The sequence below is a fragment of the Agelaius tricolor genome, unplaced genomic scaffold, assembly GCF_023055355.1.
Source record: "Agelaius tricolor isolate 1412-34295 unplaced genomic scaffold, bAgeTri1.0.p SCAF_3, whole genome shotgun sequence".
In the NCBI taxonomy this organism is placed as follows: domain Eukaryota; kingdom Metazoa; phylum Chordata; class Aves; order Passeriformes; family Icteridae; genus Agelaius; species Agelaius tricolor.
In genome coordinates this window covers 66,904,987-66,920,297 of record NW_027269263.1, presented here as the reverse complement: position 1 = coordinate 66,920,297, position 15,311 = coordinate 66,904,987, and the positions used below count along the sequence as shown (strand labels likewise).

The 15,311-nt window shown below is 51.3% G+C and overlaps 1 protein-coding gene across 1 annotated transcript; it reads left to right on the top strand.

Annotated features, from left to right (window-relative positions):
- The first annotated feature begins 8,696 nt into the window (after positions 1-8,696).
- On the top strand, positions 8,697-13,968 carry LOC139587616 (endonuclease domain-containing 1 protein-like). The gene is made up of 3 exons (XM_071422013.1): positions 8,697-8,993; positions 11,043-11,361; positions 13,362-13,968. The coding sequence occupies exons 2-3, from the start codon at positions 11,077-11,079 to the stop codon at positions 13,902-13,904; spliced, it is 828 nt and encodes a 275-aa protein (XP_071278114.1). The 5' UTR covers positions 8,697-8,993; positions 11,043-11,076; the 3' UTR covers positions 13,905-13,968.
- The last annotated feature ends 1,343 nt before the right edge of the window (positions 13,969-15,311 follow it).

The following is a 15,311-nucleotide window of genomic DNA, read 5'->3' as shown; positions in this document are numbered from 1 at the left end:
AGAATCACAGAATCACAGAGTGGGTTGGTTTTGATGGGACTTAAAGCCTTAAAGATCATCTCATTCTCACCTCCTTGCCATGGGCAGGGACACCTTCCACTACACCAGCTTGTTCCAAGCCCTCCCCAGCGTGGCCTTGAACCCCTCCAGGGATGGGGCAGTCAAAACAGCTCTGGGTAACTTTTACTCATAGCACAGCCTGCTCAGGGTGATTCACTTCTTTATAATATCCCATCTAACCCTGCCCTCCATCAGTGTGAAACCATTCCCTCTTGTCCTGTCCCTCCATACCCTTGTCCAAAGACCCTCTCCAGCCCTCTTGGAGATCCTTGAGGTACTGGACCCTCAGCAGTCTTGTCCAGGCTGAACATGCCCAGCTCTCTCAGCCTCTCTCCAGAGCAGACCTGCTCCAGCCCTTGGAGCACCTTCATGGCCTCCACTGGACTCCACTCCAACGGCTTTGTATCCTTCTTGTGCTGTGGGCCCAGAGCTGGAGGCAGCAGTGCAGGTGGGGTCTGAGCAGAGCAGAGGAGAGGGGGACAAATGTCCTGGGCAGAGGCTGTGCTGCTTCCTTCTCTGGTGTGTTTCCAGCTGTGTCCCTCAGGGCACCTCCTGCTCTGCTCAAAGGCACAAAGATGTGGGCAGAGCCTGCAGCTGCTTTGCTTTGCTGCCCATGTCAGGAGAGAGCTCTGAGGAACGAGTCCTCTCCTCCTCAGCTGGCCCCAAGAGTGTGCAGCTGACTTGTCCCTCACCTCCTTAGCAAAGCTGTGGCACCAGGGCGCCTCAGGGTGCCCAGAGATCCTGCCTGGAGATCTCCATGTCTGGAGATACCCAAAGCCCAACAATACATGATTCTGGACAACCTGCTCTAGCTGATCCTGCTGCAGCCTGGAGTCTGGACTAGAAGGTCCTGAGAAGTCCCTCCAAAACACAACAATTCAGTGATTCTGTGATCCTGGCACATGCTTTTGTTTGGTGGCTTTTGAAACTGCACCTTGAGTGCGGCAGCTGTTGTATCAGACAGGCAGGCTTTGGCATCAGATCCATAGAGAGCTTGGAGCAGCCAAAGCTGAATTCCTGTGCTGCACTCCTTGGACACCTTCATGCTCTGCTCTGCCTCTGAAGCTTTTCCGCAGCTTGATGGGAAAGTGATTTGGGGAAATGTATTCAATGGTTGTCAAAGATCAATGTGTGCCCCATCATGGAGTTTGCAAGAGCTTACAATAAAAGGGATTTGCAGCAGTGCTGGATTGCAGTGTCATGTCTTCTATAAACCACAGGTTGCTTCCCACTGACATTTCTACATCCAGCAGTAAAGTCAGAGTGCCCAGAGCATCCTTGCAGGACATTGGGTGTGCAAATGCAATCAGAGGATGCCAGAACACCCAGCCAAGTGTCAGCATCAGACACCAGTTATTCTCCTGTGAATGGCATGAACAAAGTGGGCCAGGCTGCCAACAGCTCGTGCAAGCTGTGCCACTTTCAGAGGTGCCAGCTTGGGGCTGGACATCTCAGCTCAGGAGCTGTTGTTCATTGTCCTGCTGGGTCTCACTGCTCAGCCAGGACCAACCTGTTTGGGGGCTGCAGTCAGACACAGGTTTTGGTGGGTGTGCAGAGTGAGGCAGCCCCATGCAGGTGTCTCCAGGTGTGCTGGTGTCCCAGCTGTGACGGCAGCCAGCAGAGCTCCAGGCCTGCCTCAGCTGCATCAAGAGCTGCAGCCTGGGCCCCTGCAGCTGCCCTGAGCTTTGGAGAGCCCCACTGGGGCTGGCTGATGTGCTGCAGGATGCTGGGCAACAGGCACCCCCAGCTGGGCCAGCAGCCAGAGGCCAGGCCCATTCCCCAGGTGCAGCTCTGGGGGCTCTGCACAGCTGAGCACAGGCACCAGATGCCAGGGCAGACACGGGGCACGGCCTGGGAGCACCATGGAGTTCTGCTCCTCTTGCCTCCAGTGCCATGGGCACAGCAGCAAGAGCCCTGCCTTGTGCCAGCGGGGCTGCACACACCCCTAGGAGAAGATCTTGCTTTTAGGAGAGCAAAGTGAGCACATCACTCTCACTGCCTTTGCTGGACAGCTCCTGCCGTGCCAGCTCCTCTGCCTGGATGGATTTTTTCTGCTGGGATCAAATGCTGCCACAGCCCCTGCTGGGATGAAAGCATCAGAGTGATTTCAGGCTGAGGCCCCTGAGCAGACACCTCTGCTGTACCTCAGGCTATGGCTCCCTCTGACTTGCTCACCCACCTCTGCACACTGGCTGGGGCTTGGGACCACACTCATCCTCACCATTACTCGTGCCATGCCTCACTGCTCTTGATTTCCAGGCTCTGGAACCAGTGGCTGCTTGACCAACTGTTTTGGTTTGACACTGGTCAAACACCAGGCATCCACATAAGCTGCTCACTCAGCGTCCCCTGTCACAACTGGAAAGAGGAGAGAGAAAAAATTAATAAAGTATTTATGAGTTGAGGTAAGGACTGGGAGTACACACTGCCAAGGGCAAACTTGTTCAATTTAGAGAGAGAACTTGATGTTTGTTACTAATGAAATCAGAGGACAATGAAAAGTAAAATAGCCCTTTTAAAAACACCTTTTCTTCCCCCAGTCTTTCCCTCCTCCCCACCAACAGCACAGGGAGACAGAGTGAGGGGGGCCTGGTCAGTTCATCACCCAAGGTTCTCTTCCTATGCTCAGGGAGAGGAGTCCCTGCCCTTCTGCACCGTGGGGTCCCTCCCACAGGAGACAGTTCTCCTTGAACTTCTCCAGAGTGGCTCCACTCTCACTGGCAGCAGTCCAAGCAAAACTGCTGTAACAGGAGTCCCTCCCACAGGCACACATCCTCCCAAAACTGCCCTGGCCTGGGTCATCCTCCCATAGGGTGCTTTTCTCCATGGACAGGCTGCTTCAGTGGGGGAGCAGGGGAGCCCTCTCTTCACCAGGTCTCCCAGTGGATCACAGCCTCCTCCAGGCATCCACCTGCCTCAGACTGGGCACATCCCCCATGGGCTGTGGGTGGATCTCTGAATCCCTCGTGGATTCCCATGGGCTGCAGGGGCACAGCTGCTTCAGCATGGCCTACAGAGGAACCTTGGCTCCAGCACCTGGAGCACCTCCTCCCCCTCCTTCTCCACTGACCTTGGTGTCTCCATGTTGTTTCCCTCACATGTTCTCACCTCCTCCTAATCTCTGGCTGAAATTCCAACTGCACGCTCCACTGTGTTTTCATTTTCTTCTTAAATATGTTATTGCACAGGTGTCACCAACATCCCTAAATGGCCCAGCTGGGGCCAGCAGCATGTCCATCTACAGAGCCACCACAGATTGGGCCTGCTGGACAATGGTGGAAGCAGCTTCTCACAGAAGCCACCTATGTGGTCCCCCCATTTGCAAAAACCCAGCTGTGCAAAAGCAACACACCAAGCCCATCAGTGCCACCTCTGTCAACTTCCCAGGCCCTTCCCAGGACCTTCACCCCTGGCAGTAAGCAGAAATGCCCTGCCATCCCCAGCAAGCTTGTGAAATACATGGGAAGCCCAAGAGAGAAAAGGATCAGCTTGGACTCTGCCTTCTTTCATTCATGAGGACTGTTGCTTTCCATCAGGTCTATCAGTGGTGGCCACGGGGGAGGTGCCAGCTGCCTGGAGTTTGGCCATTGTGACACCCATGCACAAGAAGGGCGGGAAGGAGAATCTGGGGAATTACAGGTGTGTCCTCCTGACCTGGCTTCCCAGAAGGGTTTTGGAGGAGATTGTCCTGAGTGGGATCACAGGGCACATCCAGGAGAACCAAGGCATCAGTCCCAGCCAGCCAGCAGGGCTTTAGGAAAGGCAGGTCCTGCCTAGTGAACTGTTGGAAGCCTGGATGCTGAGAATTTTAAACTTTCTGTGTTGAAAGGCACAGACCCTCCAGGGAATGCTGCATTTGACCTGAGGACTTGGACAAGGCTTCCAGAAGTGACTGATAGCCCTGAAATTGCAGGTGTGTAATTTGAAGTATGTAATATAAAAGGTTGAAAAACTTAGGATTTAACATTTTTGAATACAGCAATATATATATAAAGCAAAAGGGACGTCTTAGGGTGCTGGCTAGTTGTTCTTCACTATCTTCTTCACATGGCTTTGGATAATTTTATGTAATTTGTTAGAAAAGACTGCATTGTGGAATTTCAGTCATTAGCTATTCAGTTAAAAGCAAAAATAATTTGGGTTTCATTTCTCAATTGGATAGTTTAGCCTTAAAAGACTTGGTGGAGAAAGATAGTGGGCCATTTTGTAGCTTGTTAGTTGAATGCCACAGAACTCACAATTTGTAAGACTGTAACACAGAGAAGAATTAATAAACACAGAACAGCAAACACAAGAAACACTTTCTCCTGCTCCTTTCACCCTGATCCTAACAATAAAGAAAAGAAAGTAAGAACACAATAGCAAACCTGATCTCCTTTGATGACCAGATGACCGGCCCAGTGGATGGGGGGGGAGGCTGTGGAAGTGTCTGCCAGGACTTCACCAAAGCCTCTGGCACAGTGTCCCACAGCATTGTCCTGGAAAAGCTGCCAGCCCAGGCCTTGCAGAGGTGCTCTCCTGGCTGCCTCAGGAGCTGTCTGCATGTCCAGGCCCAGAGAGCCTTGGTGAACAGTGCCACATCCAGCTGGCGTCCGGCCACAAGCGCTGTCCCCAGGGACCCGTGTGGGGCCCGGTCCCGTTGAAGATCTTTCCTGACGATCTGGATGAGGGGATGCAGTGAACTCTCAGCAAGATCACGCATGATGCCAAGTTTGGTGGGAGACTCAGTTGCTGGAGGGCAGGAAGGCTCTGCAGAGGGATCTGGACAGGCTGGATCCACGGGCCGAGGCCACCTCTGCAGGCAGTGCAGAGCAAGGCCATGGAGCTGCTGAAGGCCCTGCAGGGAAAGGCCTGTGAGGAGCAGCTGAGGCAGCTGGGCTTCTTTAGCCCAGACATGGGGGCTCTGAGAGATCATTTCTCTCTCCGTCTCCCTGAAAAAGGGGGTGTAGCCAGGTGGGGATCAGCCTTTTCTGCTGGACAGCCAGGGAGACAACGAGAGGGCAAGGCCTCAAGCTGCAGCAGGGGAGATTCTGGTGGCACATCAGGAGGAATTTCTTCACATAAAGGGTGATTCAAGATTGGAATGGACTGCCTGTGGATGTGGTGGAATCCCAGTTGCTGGAGACTGGATGTGGCACTCAGTGGCATGGTCCTCTTGAGCAGGTGGTGATTGCTCAAAGGTGGGACTCCACGATCCCAGAGGCCTTTTCCAAGAGAAAGAATTCTGTGTTTCTCCCAGGAAGCCAGCTTGGAGCTGAGCAGAGGGCTGCCCCAGCTCCACAAGCATGCTGCCAGGCACCTTTCATCTGGCATGGCCTCTGCTTTCTGCTGAGCCTGCTGTGACTGGGCAGTAGGGACGGAGCCCTTTGCTGAGCCCAGAGCTGCTCCATGCCCACGGTGAGGTGGGAAGCACCTGAGTTCCCTGGGAAGGTGCAGCTGCACTGCCATGGCAGGGTAACTTTGCAGTTTGCTCTGTGTCTGTCCATCTTTGGAGAGAGCTCTGGGCTCCAGTGTGTCACAGGGATTTTATCCACCATGCACAAATAATTTTTGCTGGGAGCTGTGAGGAGACATTGTGACCTCAAGCTACATCACTGCCCAGTGTTGGATCATGCAGCTGGCTTAGGCCTTTTCCATTAACACCAAGGGTTCACTTTCTGTGGACTGAGTATGTTGCCATGTGCTGTCCCAAAAGAGAAGAGAATTAGGAGAATCCAGAAAACAGGAGAATCAAGACAGTGGCATTTTCTAAACTTTGCTTGAGTGAGCAGCTAAGCAAAGATCCCTTGGTCCATTCAGAAACCAAACCTTCCTGTTAGGCAACATTTATAAGGTTGCATTGTAAGCTTGCACCTCTGATTTCTGAGGACCTGCTTATCTGCTGTATATCTGGGTTGGTTTCTCTTACACTCCCTACAATGAGGTCCTCACTTTGTGTGCCTGAGGAAAATGTCCCTTGCTTGTATGCAACAGCACTTTGGCACAGGAATATCAGTCAGGAACCCCTGGGGGTCAGGTCAGGAGGTGTTCAGGAATGCTGTTGCACAAGTGCTGTGCCACACAGGTGAAGATGCTGCAGAGAACATTCTGGACAACCTGCTCTAGCTGATCCTGCTGCAGCCTGGAGTCTGGACTAGAAGGTCCCGAGAAGTCCCTCCAAAACACAACAATTCAGTGTTTCTGTGATCCTGGCACATGCTTTTGTTTGGTGGCTTTTGAAACTGCACCTTGAGAGCGGCAGCTGTTGTATCAGACAGGCAGGCTTTGGCATCAGATCCATAGAGAGCTTGGAGCAGCCAAAGCTGAATTCCTGTGCTGCACTCCTTGGACACCTTCATGCTCTGCTCTGCTTCTGAAGCTTTTCTGCAGCTTGATGGGAAAGTGATTTGGGGAAATATATTCAATGGTTGTCAAAAATCAATGTGTGGCCCATCATGGAGTTTGCAAGAGCTTATAATAAAAGGGATTTGCTGCAGTGCTGGATTGCAGGGTCACATCTTCTATAAACCACAGGTTGCTTCTCACTGAAATTTCTACATCCAGCAGTAAAGTCAGAGTGCCCAGAGCATCCTTGCAGGACATTGGGTGTGCAAATGCAATCAGAGGATGCCAGAACACCCAGCCAAGTGTCAGCATCAGACACCAGTTATTCTCCTGTGAATGGCATGAACAAAGTGGGCCAGCCTGCCAACAGCTCTTATGAGACACCTCCATGGATCCAGGAACAAGATTCCCAACTTTGATGTCCCAAACTTTGATGATCCTGTGGGGGTTGGGTCTTTGCCTTGAACAGTTCAATGGGTTCTGTGAGGTCAGGATTATGGGACATTGGCCCACTTTTGCCCTGGGAGTGGTTTTACACTGGGTCATGCAGCACTGTGGAGCTGGGGGACACTTTGTGGGTCTTTGATGGTTTATGGCCCCTTCTAATGATGTGACCACTGTTGGGCGCTGCTTGGTTCTGTCAGTTGGGCCCCATCAGAAAGGAGGAATTTGCCCCACTTCCAACAGATCTGCTTCTTCTTGACCTTCTCCCCCATTCTGACTAAACCCCACTTTGTTTAAGACATCAGTCTCAGGTTAACAGAGACAAAAGAAACTACAGGGCTCAACCAGTCTGTTTAAAAAAACCTTTGGTCTCACACATTTCTTCTGGATACTTCTGGTTGTAACAAACAACTTGTCATTCTGTTATTCCTGGACTTCTGGAAACAGAAGAAAATTTGTCCAATGTAGTTTTGAGTGAATGGTCATTGAAACACAGAATATTTTGGTTTGGAAAGGACCTTAATGACCAGCCTACATCCATGCCCTCCCATAGGCAGGGACACCTTCCACTATCCCAGGTTGCTCCAAGCCCCAGCCAGCCTGGCCATGGACACTTGCAGGCATGGGGCAGGCTCAGCTTCTGTGGGCAACCTGTGCTGGGGCATCACCTCCCCACAGTCACAAATACCGTCCTAATATCCAGTCTAAACCTTCACTCCTTCCATTCCAAGCCCTTTCAGCTTGTCCCAAAGGTGTGGTTTAACCCCAGGCAGCAGCCACGCCCCACGCAGCCGCTCCCTCCCTCCCCGACCACCGGGAGCAGGGAGAGAACTGGAAGGGGAAAAGCTGGAACACTCCTGGGTGGAGATAGAGACAGTTTAACAGGGAAAGCAAAGGCTGTGCACACAAGCAAAGCACATCAAGGAATTCCTTCACCATTTCCCATGGATAGAAAGGTGTTCAGCCACCTCCAGGAGAACAGGGCCCCTCACACTTACCTGGGAAGACAAAACCCAGCTACAAAACCCACCGCTCCAAATGCCCCCTCCTTCCTCCTCCTTCCCCTCACTTTATATCCTCAGCATGATGTCCCATGCTCTGGAATATGCTCTGGTCAGTTGGGCTCACCTGTCCTGGCTGTGTCTCCTCCCAACTTCCCAAGTACCCCCAGCCTCCTTGCCAGCCTGGCAGTACAAAAAGCACAAAAGGCCTTGGCCTGTGGAAGCTCTGCCCAGCAATACCAGAAACATCTCTGTGTTATCAACTCTGTGTTCAGCACAACTCCCAAACACAGCCCCACACCTGCCACTGACAAAAACATTAACCCTGAACCCAGCCCACCTATCAGCTCCAAACCCTTGTGCAAAGTCTGTCTGCAGCTCTCCTGTAGACTCCTAAAGTACTGGCAGGTGCTCTGAGGTATCCCCAGAGCCTTCTCCTTCCCAGGCTGCTGGGATGGAGCTGTCACACAGCCATGGCAACCAGGCAAGAGAGTAGGTGTAGCCTGGCCATGGGCATGATGTTCTGGGAGGCTGCAGAAGGACAGAGTGTGAATATCTGAGTGTATCAGAGTCAGGCCAGTCCATCCAATGTCCCCAGAGCTGTTCTGTGGGGAGCAGAAACACGTGTAGGTGCTGCAGCAGCAGCTGCTGCAGCTGGTGGCATTGAGGAAATGATCAAGGAAGCCACCAGACCCTGTTAGCTGACCCTGACATGTCATGCTGCAAGGCAGCAAATTTGGGAGAAATTCTGAGGAAACTAAAAGAATGTCAACATCTTTCAGAGCGGGTGTGAACAAATCCCTAAATAAAAATAGAAAACTTCTCTTTTCTCTGGAATTCACTGTTTACAAGAAAGGGCAACTTCATGACTGGGTGGATAGTTAACTGATCCTGACATACCATGCTGCAAGTCAGCAAAGTTGGGAGAAATTCTGGGGAAACTATGACAAACAACAGTCAGCACATTTCAGGGTGGGTGTGCACATACCCCCTGAATAAAAATGGAAAACTTCTCTATTCTCTAGAATTCCTTGTTTATAACAAGGGGCAAATTTTTGAAAGGGTATATATTGCAGGTGCACTCCTGAGGATTCAAACACCTCTTTCTCCTGGGAGAAGACAGAAGGAACAGTTCAGCTGCCTGTTCTGAGACTCTGCTTGAAGGTAAGCTCCTTCTCCTTCCTCACCATTGATTCCAATATTAAAAATCTTTCCTGATTTTTCTGGAATAAATATACATATATGGACAAAGGCTAGGCTGGAGTTGCTGAGCTCCAAGGAGCAATCAGAGCTCATATATGCACTTTAATTTTGCAGCCATTTAGTATTTTCTGTCAGTCAGGAGGGCAAGGACAGAAGGAAAGATTTGGGAAAGAAACTCAAGCCAACTTACCTGAAAATTAACATCAAACTGTTGAATAGGAAGGAAGGAGGAACTTATTGAGTACTAAAACTCCAGCCATGACCTTGCAAAAAGCCTCTGGACAAACACAGGTGTGGTCTGAACACCTGGGAAAATTTACTCTGAACCCTGCTTGGGAAATCCAGCAACTGCCTCTTCCTAGAGAGTATATAAACCTAGACAGTCTTGAGACTGCAGCAGAGGCATTTGAGACTCCTCTGCCACTTTGGGGCTGCGAGCAGACACTCCTTCTCAAGGTAGGCTGTTTTCTATGAATCTGTTATATTAGCTATTACCTTAGTTAGATTTATTTCAATCTCATGGAGTGGGTCATGCAGAAGGACTTTTCAGACCCTTCTCTGCTTGATTTGGAGCAGCTTTGGGAATGCTCAGCAGAGCACTGTATAAAGTCCCGACTTGTAGTTGCAGTTCTCAGTTTCCAGCTCATTGGTCACCACATTCCTGATCCAGGGCTGGAAAAGAGAAAAAGGACCAGATATCTTGGGTCAGAGCAGGGCTGTGTGCAGCTCAGCATCCTGAATGCAGTGGAAATGGAGAAATGAGGGGCAGGGAGAAGACCAAGACAAGGGCAAATGTGCAAGGTGACTTGTGAAGCCTTCATCTGTCCTAAGCCCAGCCCCTTGCCAGCCCAAGGTGGGCTTTGTGCTTTAGAGGCTGTGGCAGCTTTGTCTGCCAGGAACCCTTTGAACTGCCTGTCCCAGCTGCCTTATTGCAAATGCTGATGATATTAAATCTCTCCAAGGAGTGTCTGGCAATGCAAGGGGAAGCATCCCTGCTCTCCCAAACCTGAAGCTGCCTCTGGATGGAGACAAAGGCGCCCCTTGCTTGCTTTCCATCATCCCAGGGAGCTTTTCAGCAGTTTTCTCATAAAGGAATGAGCTTACTGACTGCTGAAAATCACATCAGCACTGAGAAAGACAAAACAGGACAGGTTGCTGTCCAAGAAATTCCTGCCATGCTGCCTTTGCCTGTACCGGGAAATCAATCAGCAAAGCTGAAGTTGGGCACCAGCAGGAATCCCAAGCAAGCAGGGCAAGAGCTGCCCCTCAGGGCTTGCACTGCAGCAGCCATTGTGCTGCTAAGATAGAGGTGTTATCCCTCATGCTTGCTGCTGCCATCTGCTTGTCCCCTTCATTTGCTCTCTGCATGTGTCTGCAAGTTCAGAGTCTGGGCTTGGATAAGGTGGAAATGCAAGGTGAGCAGCAGGACAGCCGTGGCCCAATGTCAGCTGAGAGGCAGGAGCCCAGGTGGATGATTTGGGGTTCAGTATTGGGTCTGAGTGGAAGAGCTGAGTGTCTGTGTGAACCTGGATGGGCCCAGAGAGCTGCAGGAAGTGCAGCACTGCTGTTCTTTGCCTGCCCAATGCCCCATGAGATTAAAGCCCAGCTCAGCATGGCAGGGGCTGAGCAGAGTCTGTGCCCAGGTGCAGGTGTCTGCTGGGGGAAGGTGCTGAGAGCAGGAGGGAGGTGGGCAAAGGTGACCTTGTCTCAGGGCTGTGCCTCAGTTACAAGATCACTTGGCTGTGAGAGCTGATTGCAGTCCTGCTGGCTTTGGCTCCTTCCTCCTACAGGCTGAGTGCTCCCACTGCTGCCTCCTCTGGGCACCTAAACCCTGTTTTATGTTTCACCCTTATTGCCCTTGTGGTTTTTCCATATGGAGGAGGACAGAAATTACTCCTTTCCTGGTCTCTCACAATCCTCTCCTCTGCCAGCTGTGTCCCCCTGCACCAAAGGCTGCAGGCCATGATCTGCTCTCTCCCAGCTGAGTGTCCCTCTGCATTTGCCTTCCAGGGGAGCAAGAGCCCTTCACTGAAATCCTGCCACCATGCTGGGGCTGCTGCTGCTGCTGCAGGTGTTGGCCAGCTGCCTCTGGCTGGGACACAGCGAGGTGCTGAACTCCTTTGATAGTTGTCCTCAGTTCTTCTATGCGGGGACCATTCCAAATGATGCCCTGAACCCAAAGAACCCAGCCTGGATCTGTCAGCGCTTCAGGAACGCGTATCACTATGCCACCCTGTACGACAGAGACAGGAGAATCCCTGTCTACTCTGCTTACATCTACCACCCTGCTCAAGGCAAAAGACCTAAATCGTGGTTTGTTGAGCCTCAGGTGGGTGTCTCTCTTACACCACATCACATCACATCACCCTCCAGCCACTCAGAGATGAGCTGCAGCATTTAAATAACCACTCCTATTTCCTACTACCCCTCTAAACACACGCGAATGGACACACAGATGGGAATGTCCTCATTTTACTTCAAACACCTGCACCACATGGTTCCTCTGATGCCCCTGAGACATCAGCAGGAGCATGAGATGAATCACATCCCCAAGGTGCCCAGCTCTCTGCCTTCACCTGACAGGAACAGCAAATCCCATTACTTGGCATGACATGACAAAGTCAAATGCTTCCCCTGCCTGTGCCCTGCTGTGCTGGGTGCCCAAGTGATGGGGAAAAGGCTTCCAGGAGAGGCTAAACTTGAGGGACCAACAGTCCTGCTGGGATCTGATCCCCACTTTGCCCTGAGCTGTTCTGCATCCCTGACAGAGCTTGTCTGCTCCCAGTGAAGAGTTAAAAAGGCTTTGTGATTGGTATTTGAGAAGAAATATGAGAAACTCAGAAGGGAGTGAGTTGGCCCAGGGACAAAGCCTGGAGGGAAAAGGCACTGGAGATGAGAGGGCCAGGTTAACTGTGCAGGGATTTCTGGAGTGACATTTCTGGCACTGCAATGTGAGGAGCATCAGTGTTGGTCCAGTCACAAGGGTGTGATCTCCATCCATGGGCAGTGACCCCGAGCACCTTTGGCTCAGGCTTGCTCCAGAAGGATCCAGCAGACAGACAGAACTGCACAAGCTCTAGAGCCCTCACAAATGTCCTTCAGACAAACTTCAGCAGAACAGGCAATTGCAGAAGAGAAAAAGAAGCAATTCCTGTCATTGGTAAGGACAGAGTAGCAGGACAACATTGGGGGAAGGTGAACCAGAGAAGGAAGCCACATGCCCTACTCCAAAGGAAGGCTAAATATGTTTCTCTAAAGATGAACCAAATGTTGTTAAAGTTATGAAACCAAATCATCTTTTCATCTTATGCATAGGAACTCAAGCACCTAATCGGGTGTTGCACCACTGCATCCTCCACATTCTCTCTTTTTGGAGCATCATAGAACGGTTTGTGTTGGAAGGAACCTTAAAGACCATCTCAGTCCAGCTCCCCTGCATGGGCCAGGCCACTTGCCATTAGACCAGCATGCTCCAAGGCCTATCCAACCTGCCATTTTCCTCCTGGACCTTGGACCCTGGCCTTCCAAAAAATCTTGGATTTTGTTGATTTTCTCCTGAGCCCTTTTTGGAGAATTTACTTCCCCCAGGACTCTTTTGGGATTACAGGCTCCTCTCAGAGGCTGACCATTTGTAACTCCTTTGCACTGATGCTGCAGAAAATTCTCCCTGGCCCAGATCAGCTCTGAGACACATTCCCAGCACTGCTGGAACAGATTCCATTCACAGTGAGATCTTTTTGCTTCCTGAGCAAAATTGTTCCTCCTTGAATGAACTGTAGCCCTCCCAGGGAAACCTCAGCTCCAGGACTGATTTCCTGACACATCTCCCTGTGTATGGGGTTACAGGAGGCAAGCTCTGGTGTTCCAGGACTGGGGTACACCTGTAGCAACCCCACATAAAATCACAGAATCACAGTGTGGTGTGAGGGGATCCAGGGAGAGCCCAGGGCAGATTTGGGCTGTGGAGGCAGGAGGAAAGGGAAGTAGATTTGGCAGGGGAGGTGAATCACCAAAGTCACCTTTCAATCCTAGGAGTGGGAAATGCTCCTTGTCTCGTGCATCCAACCATGCTCCCAGCACGGGCTGCAGGCTGGATCACAAAGGTCACAAGTCAAACTGAGAGCAGTCCGAATCTGACCTACTTCCTCTTTAAAGCTTTTGTGTTCATGTGGGTTGGTCCATGTGTATGATTTCTCTCAGATTCATATATTTTCATACACTCAGTTGAGAAAAAATGGGATCTTGACTCTCAGAGACTTCTCCTCCAGGGGAACTTTCGCCATTACTCCCATTCCCCATTCTAACACCTTTTTCTTTTTCCCTGTCCAGCTCACAGGTAAAAGTAATCTCAAAGAGATGGAATCAGAGAAACGCCTCATAGAACAATACAAAATCTCTGCAGAAGATATCAAAAAGAGCCAGGCTGTATACGATGACTACAGAGGACTGAAGGGTTTGGACCGTGGCCATTTGAATCCCAGTGGCCATATGGATAACGATGAGAGTAAAATGGCCACCTTCACCCTGACCAACGTAGTGCCCCAGGACAGCGATCTCAACGATAGCCAGTGGAGGGTCTACGAGGATATAAAAATGATTGGAAAGACCAAGGGCTGTACAAGCACCTACGTGATCACGGGTGCTGTGCCTGGGAAGACTTCCGTGTCCAACGGGAGGGTGAACAGACCCAGCCACATCTGGTCAGCTGCCTGCTGCCTGGAGGATGAAGAGCCCGCAAAGGCTTGGGGGGCCATTGCTGAGAACGACAAGAACCAGGTGGAGGAGCTGAGCCTGGGGAAGCTGGAGGAGAAGTTGACTGAGCACTATGGTAAAACGGTTATCTTGTTCAACAACGCCTGTCCCCGGCAATAAGCCTCACATCGTCATTAGAATAGGCTCGGTGGCTTTTCCCACAAGTCACAGAATCACAGAATCACAGAATCACAGAGTGGGTTGGTTTTGATGGGACCTTAAAGCCTTAAAGATCATCTCATTCTCACCTCCTTGCCATGGGCAGGGACACCTTCCACTACACCAGCTTGTTCCAAGCCCTCCCCAGCGTGGCCTTGAACCCCTCCAGGGATGGGGCAGTCAAAACAGCTCTGGGTAACTTTTACTCATAGCACAGCCTGCTCAGGGTGATTCACTTCTTTATAATATCCCATCTAACCCTGCCCTCCATCAGTGTGAAACCATTCCCTCTTGTCCTGTCCCTCCATACCCTTGTCCAAAGACCCTCTCCAGCCCTCTTGGAGATCCTTGAGGTACTGGACCCTCAGCAGTCTTGTCCAGGCTGAACATGCCCAGCTCTCTCAGCCTCTCTCCAGAGCAGACCTGCTCCAGCCCTTGGAGCACCTTCATGGCCTCCACTGGACTCCACTCCAACGGCTTTGTATCCTTCTTGTGCTGTGGGCCCAGAGCTGGAGGCAGCAGTGCAGGTGGGGTCTGAGCAGAGCAGAGGAGAGGGGGACAAATGTCCTGGGCAGAGGCTGTGCTGCTTCCTTCTCTGCTGTGTTTCCAGCTGTGTCCCTCAGGGCACCTCCTGCTCTGCTCAAAGGCACAAAGATGTGGGCAGAGCCTGCAGCTGCTTTGCTTTGCTGCCCATGTCAGGAGAGAGCTCTGAGGAACGAGTCCTCTCCTCCTCAGCTGGCCCCAAGAGTGTGCAGCTGACTTGTCCCTCACCTCCTTAGCAAAGCTGTGGCACCAGGGCGCCTCAGGGTGCCCAGAGATCCTGCCTGGAGATCTCCATGTCTGGAGATACCCAAATCCCAACAATACATGATTCTGGACAACCTGCTCTAGCTGATCCTGCTGCAGCCCGGAGTCTGGACTAGAAGGTCCCAAGAAGTCCCTCCAGAACACAACAATTCAGTGATTCTGTGATCCTGGCACATGCTTTTGTTTGGTGGCTTTTGAAACTGCACCTTGAGAGCAGCAGCTGTTGTATCAGACAGGCAGGCTTTCGCATCAGATCCATAGAGAGCTTGGAGCAGCCAAAGCTGAATTCCTGTGCTGCTCTCCTTGGACACCTTCATGCTCTGCTCTGCCTCTGAAGCTTTTCTGCAGCTTGATGGGAAACTGATTTGGGGAAATGTATTCAATGGTTGTCAAAGATCAATGTGTGCCCCATCATGGAATTTGCAAGAGCTTGCAATAAAAGTGATTTGCAGCAGTGCTGGATTGCAGAGTCACATCTTCTATAAACCACAGGTTGCTTCCCACTGAAATTTCTACATCCAGCAGTAAAGTCAGGGTTCCCAGAGCATCCTTGCAGGACAT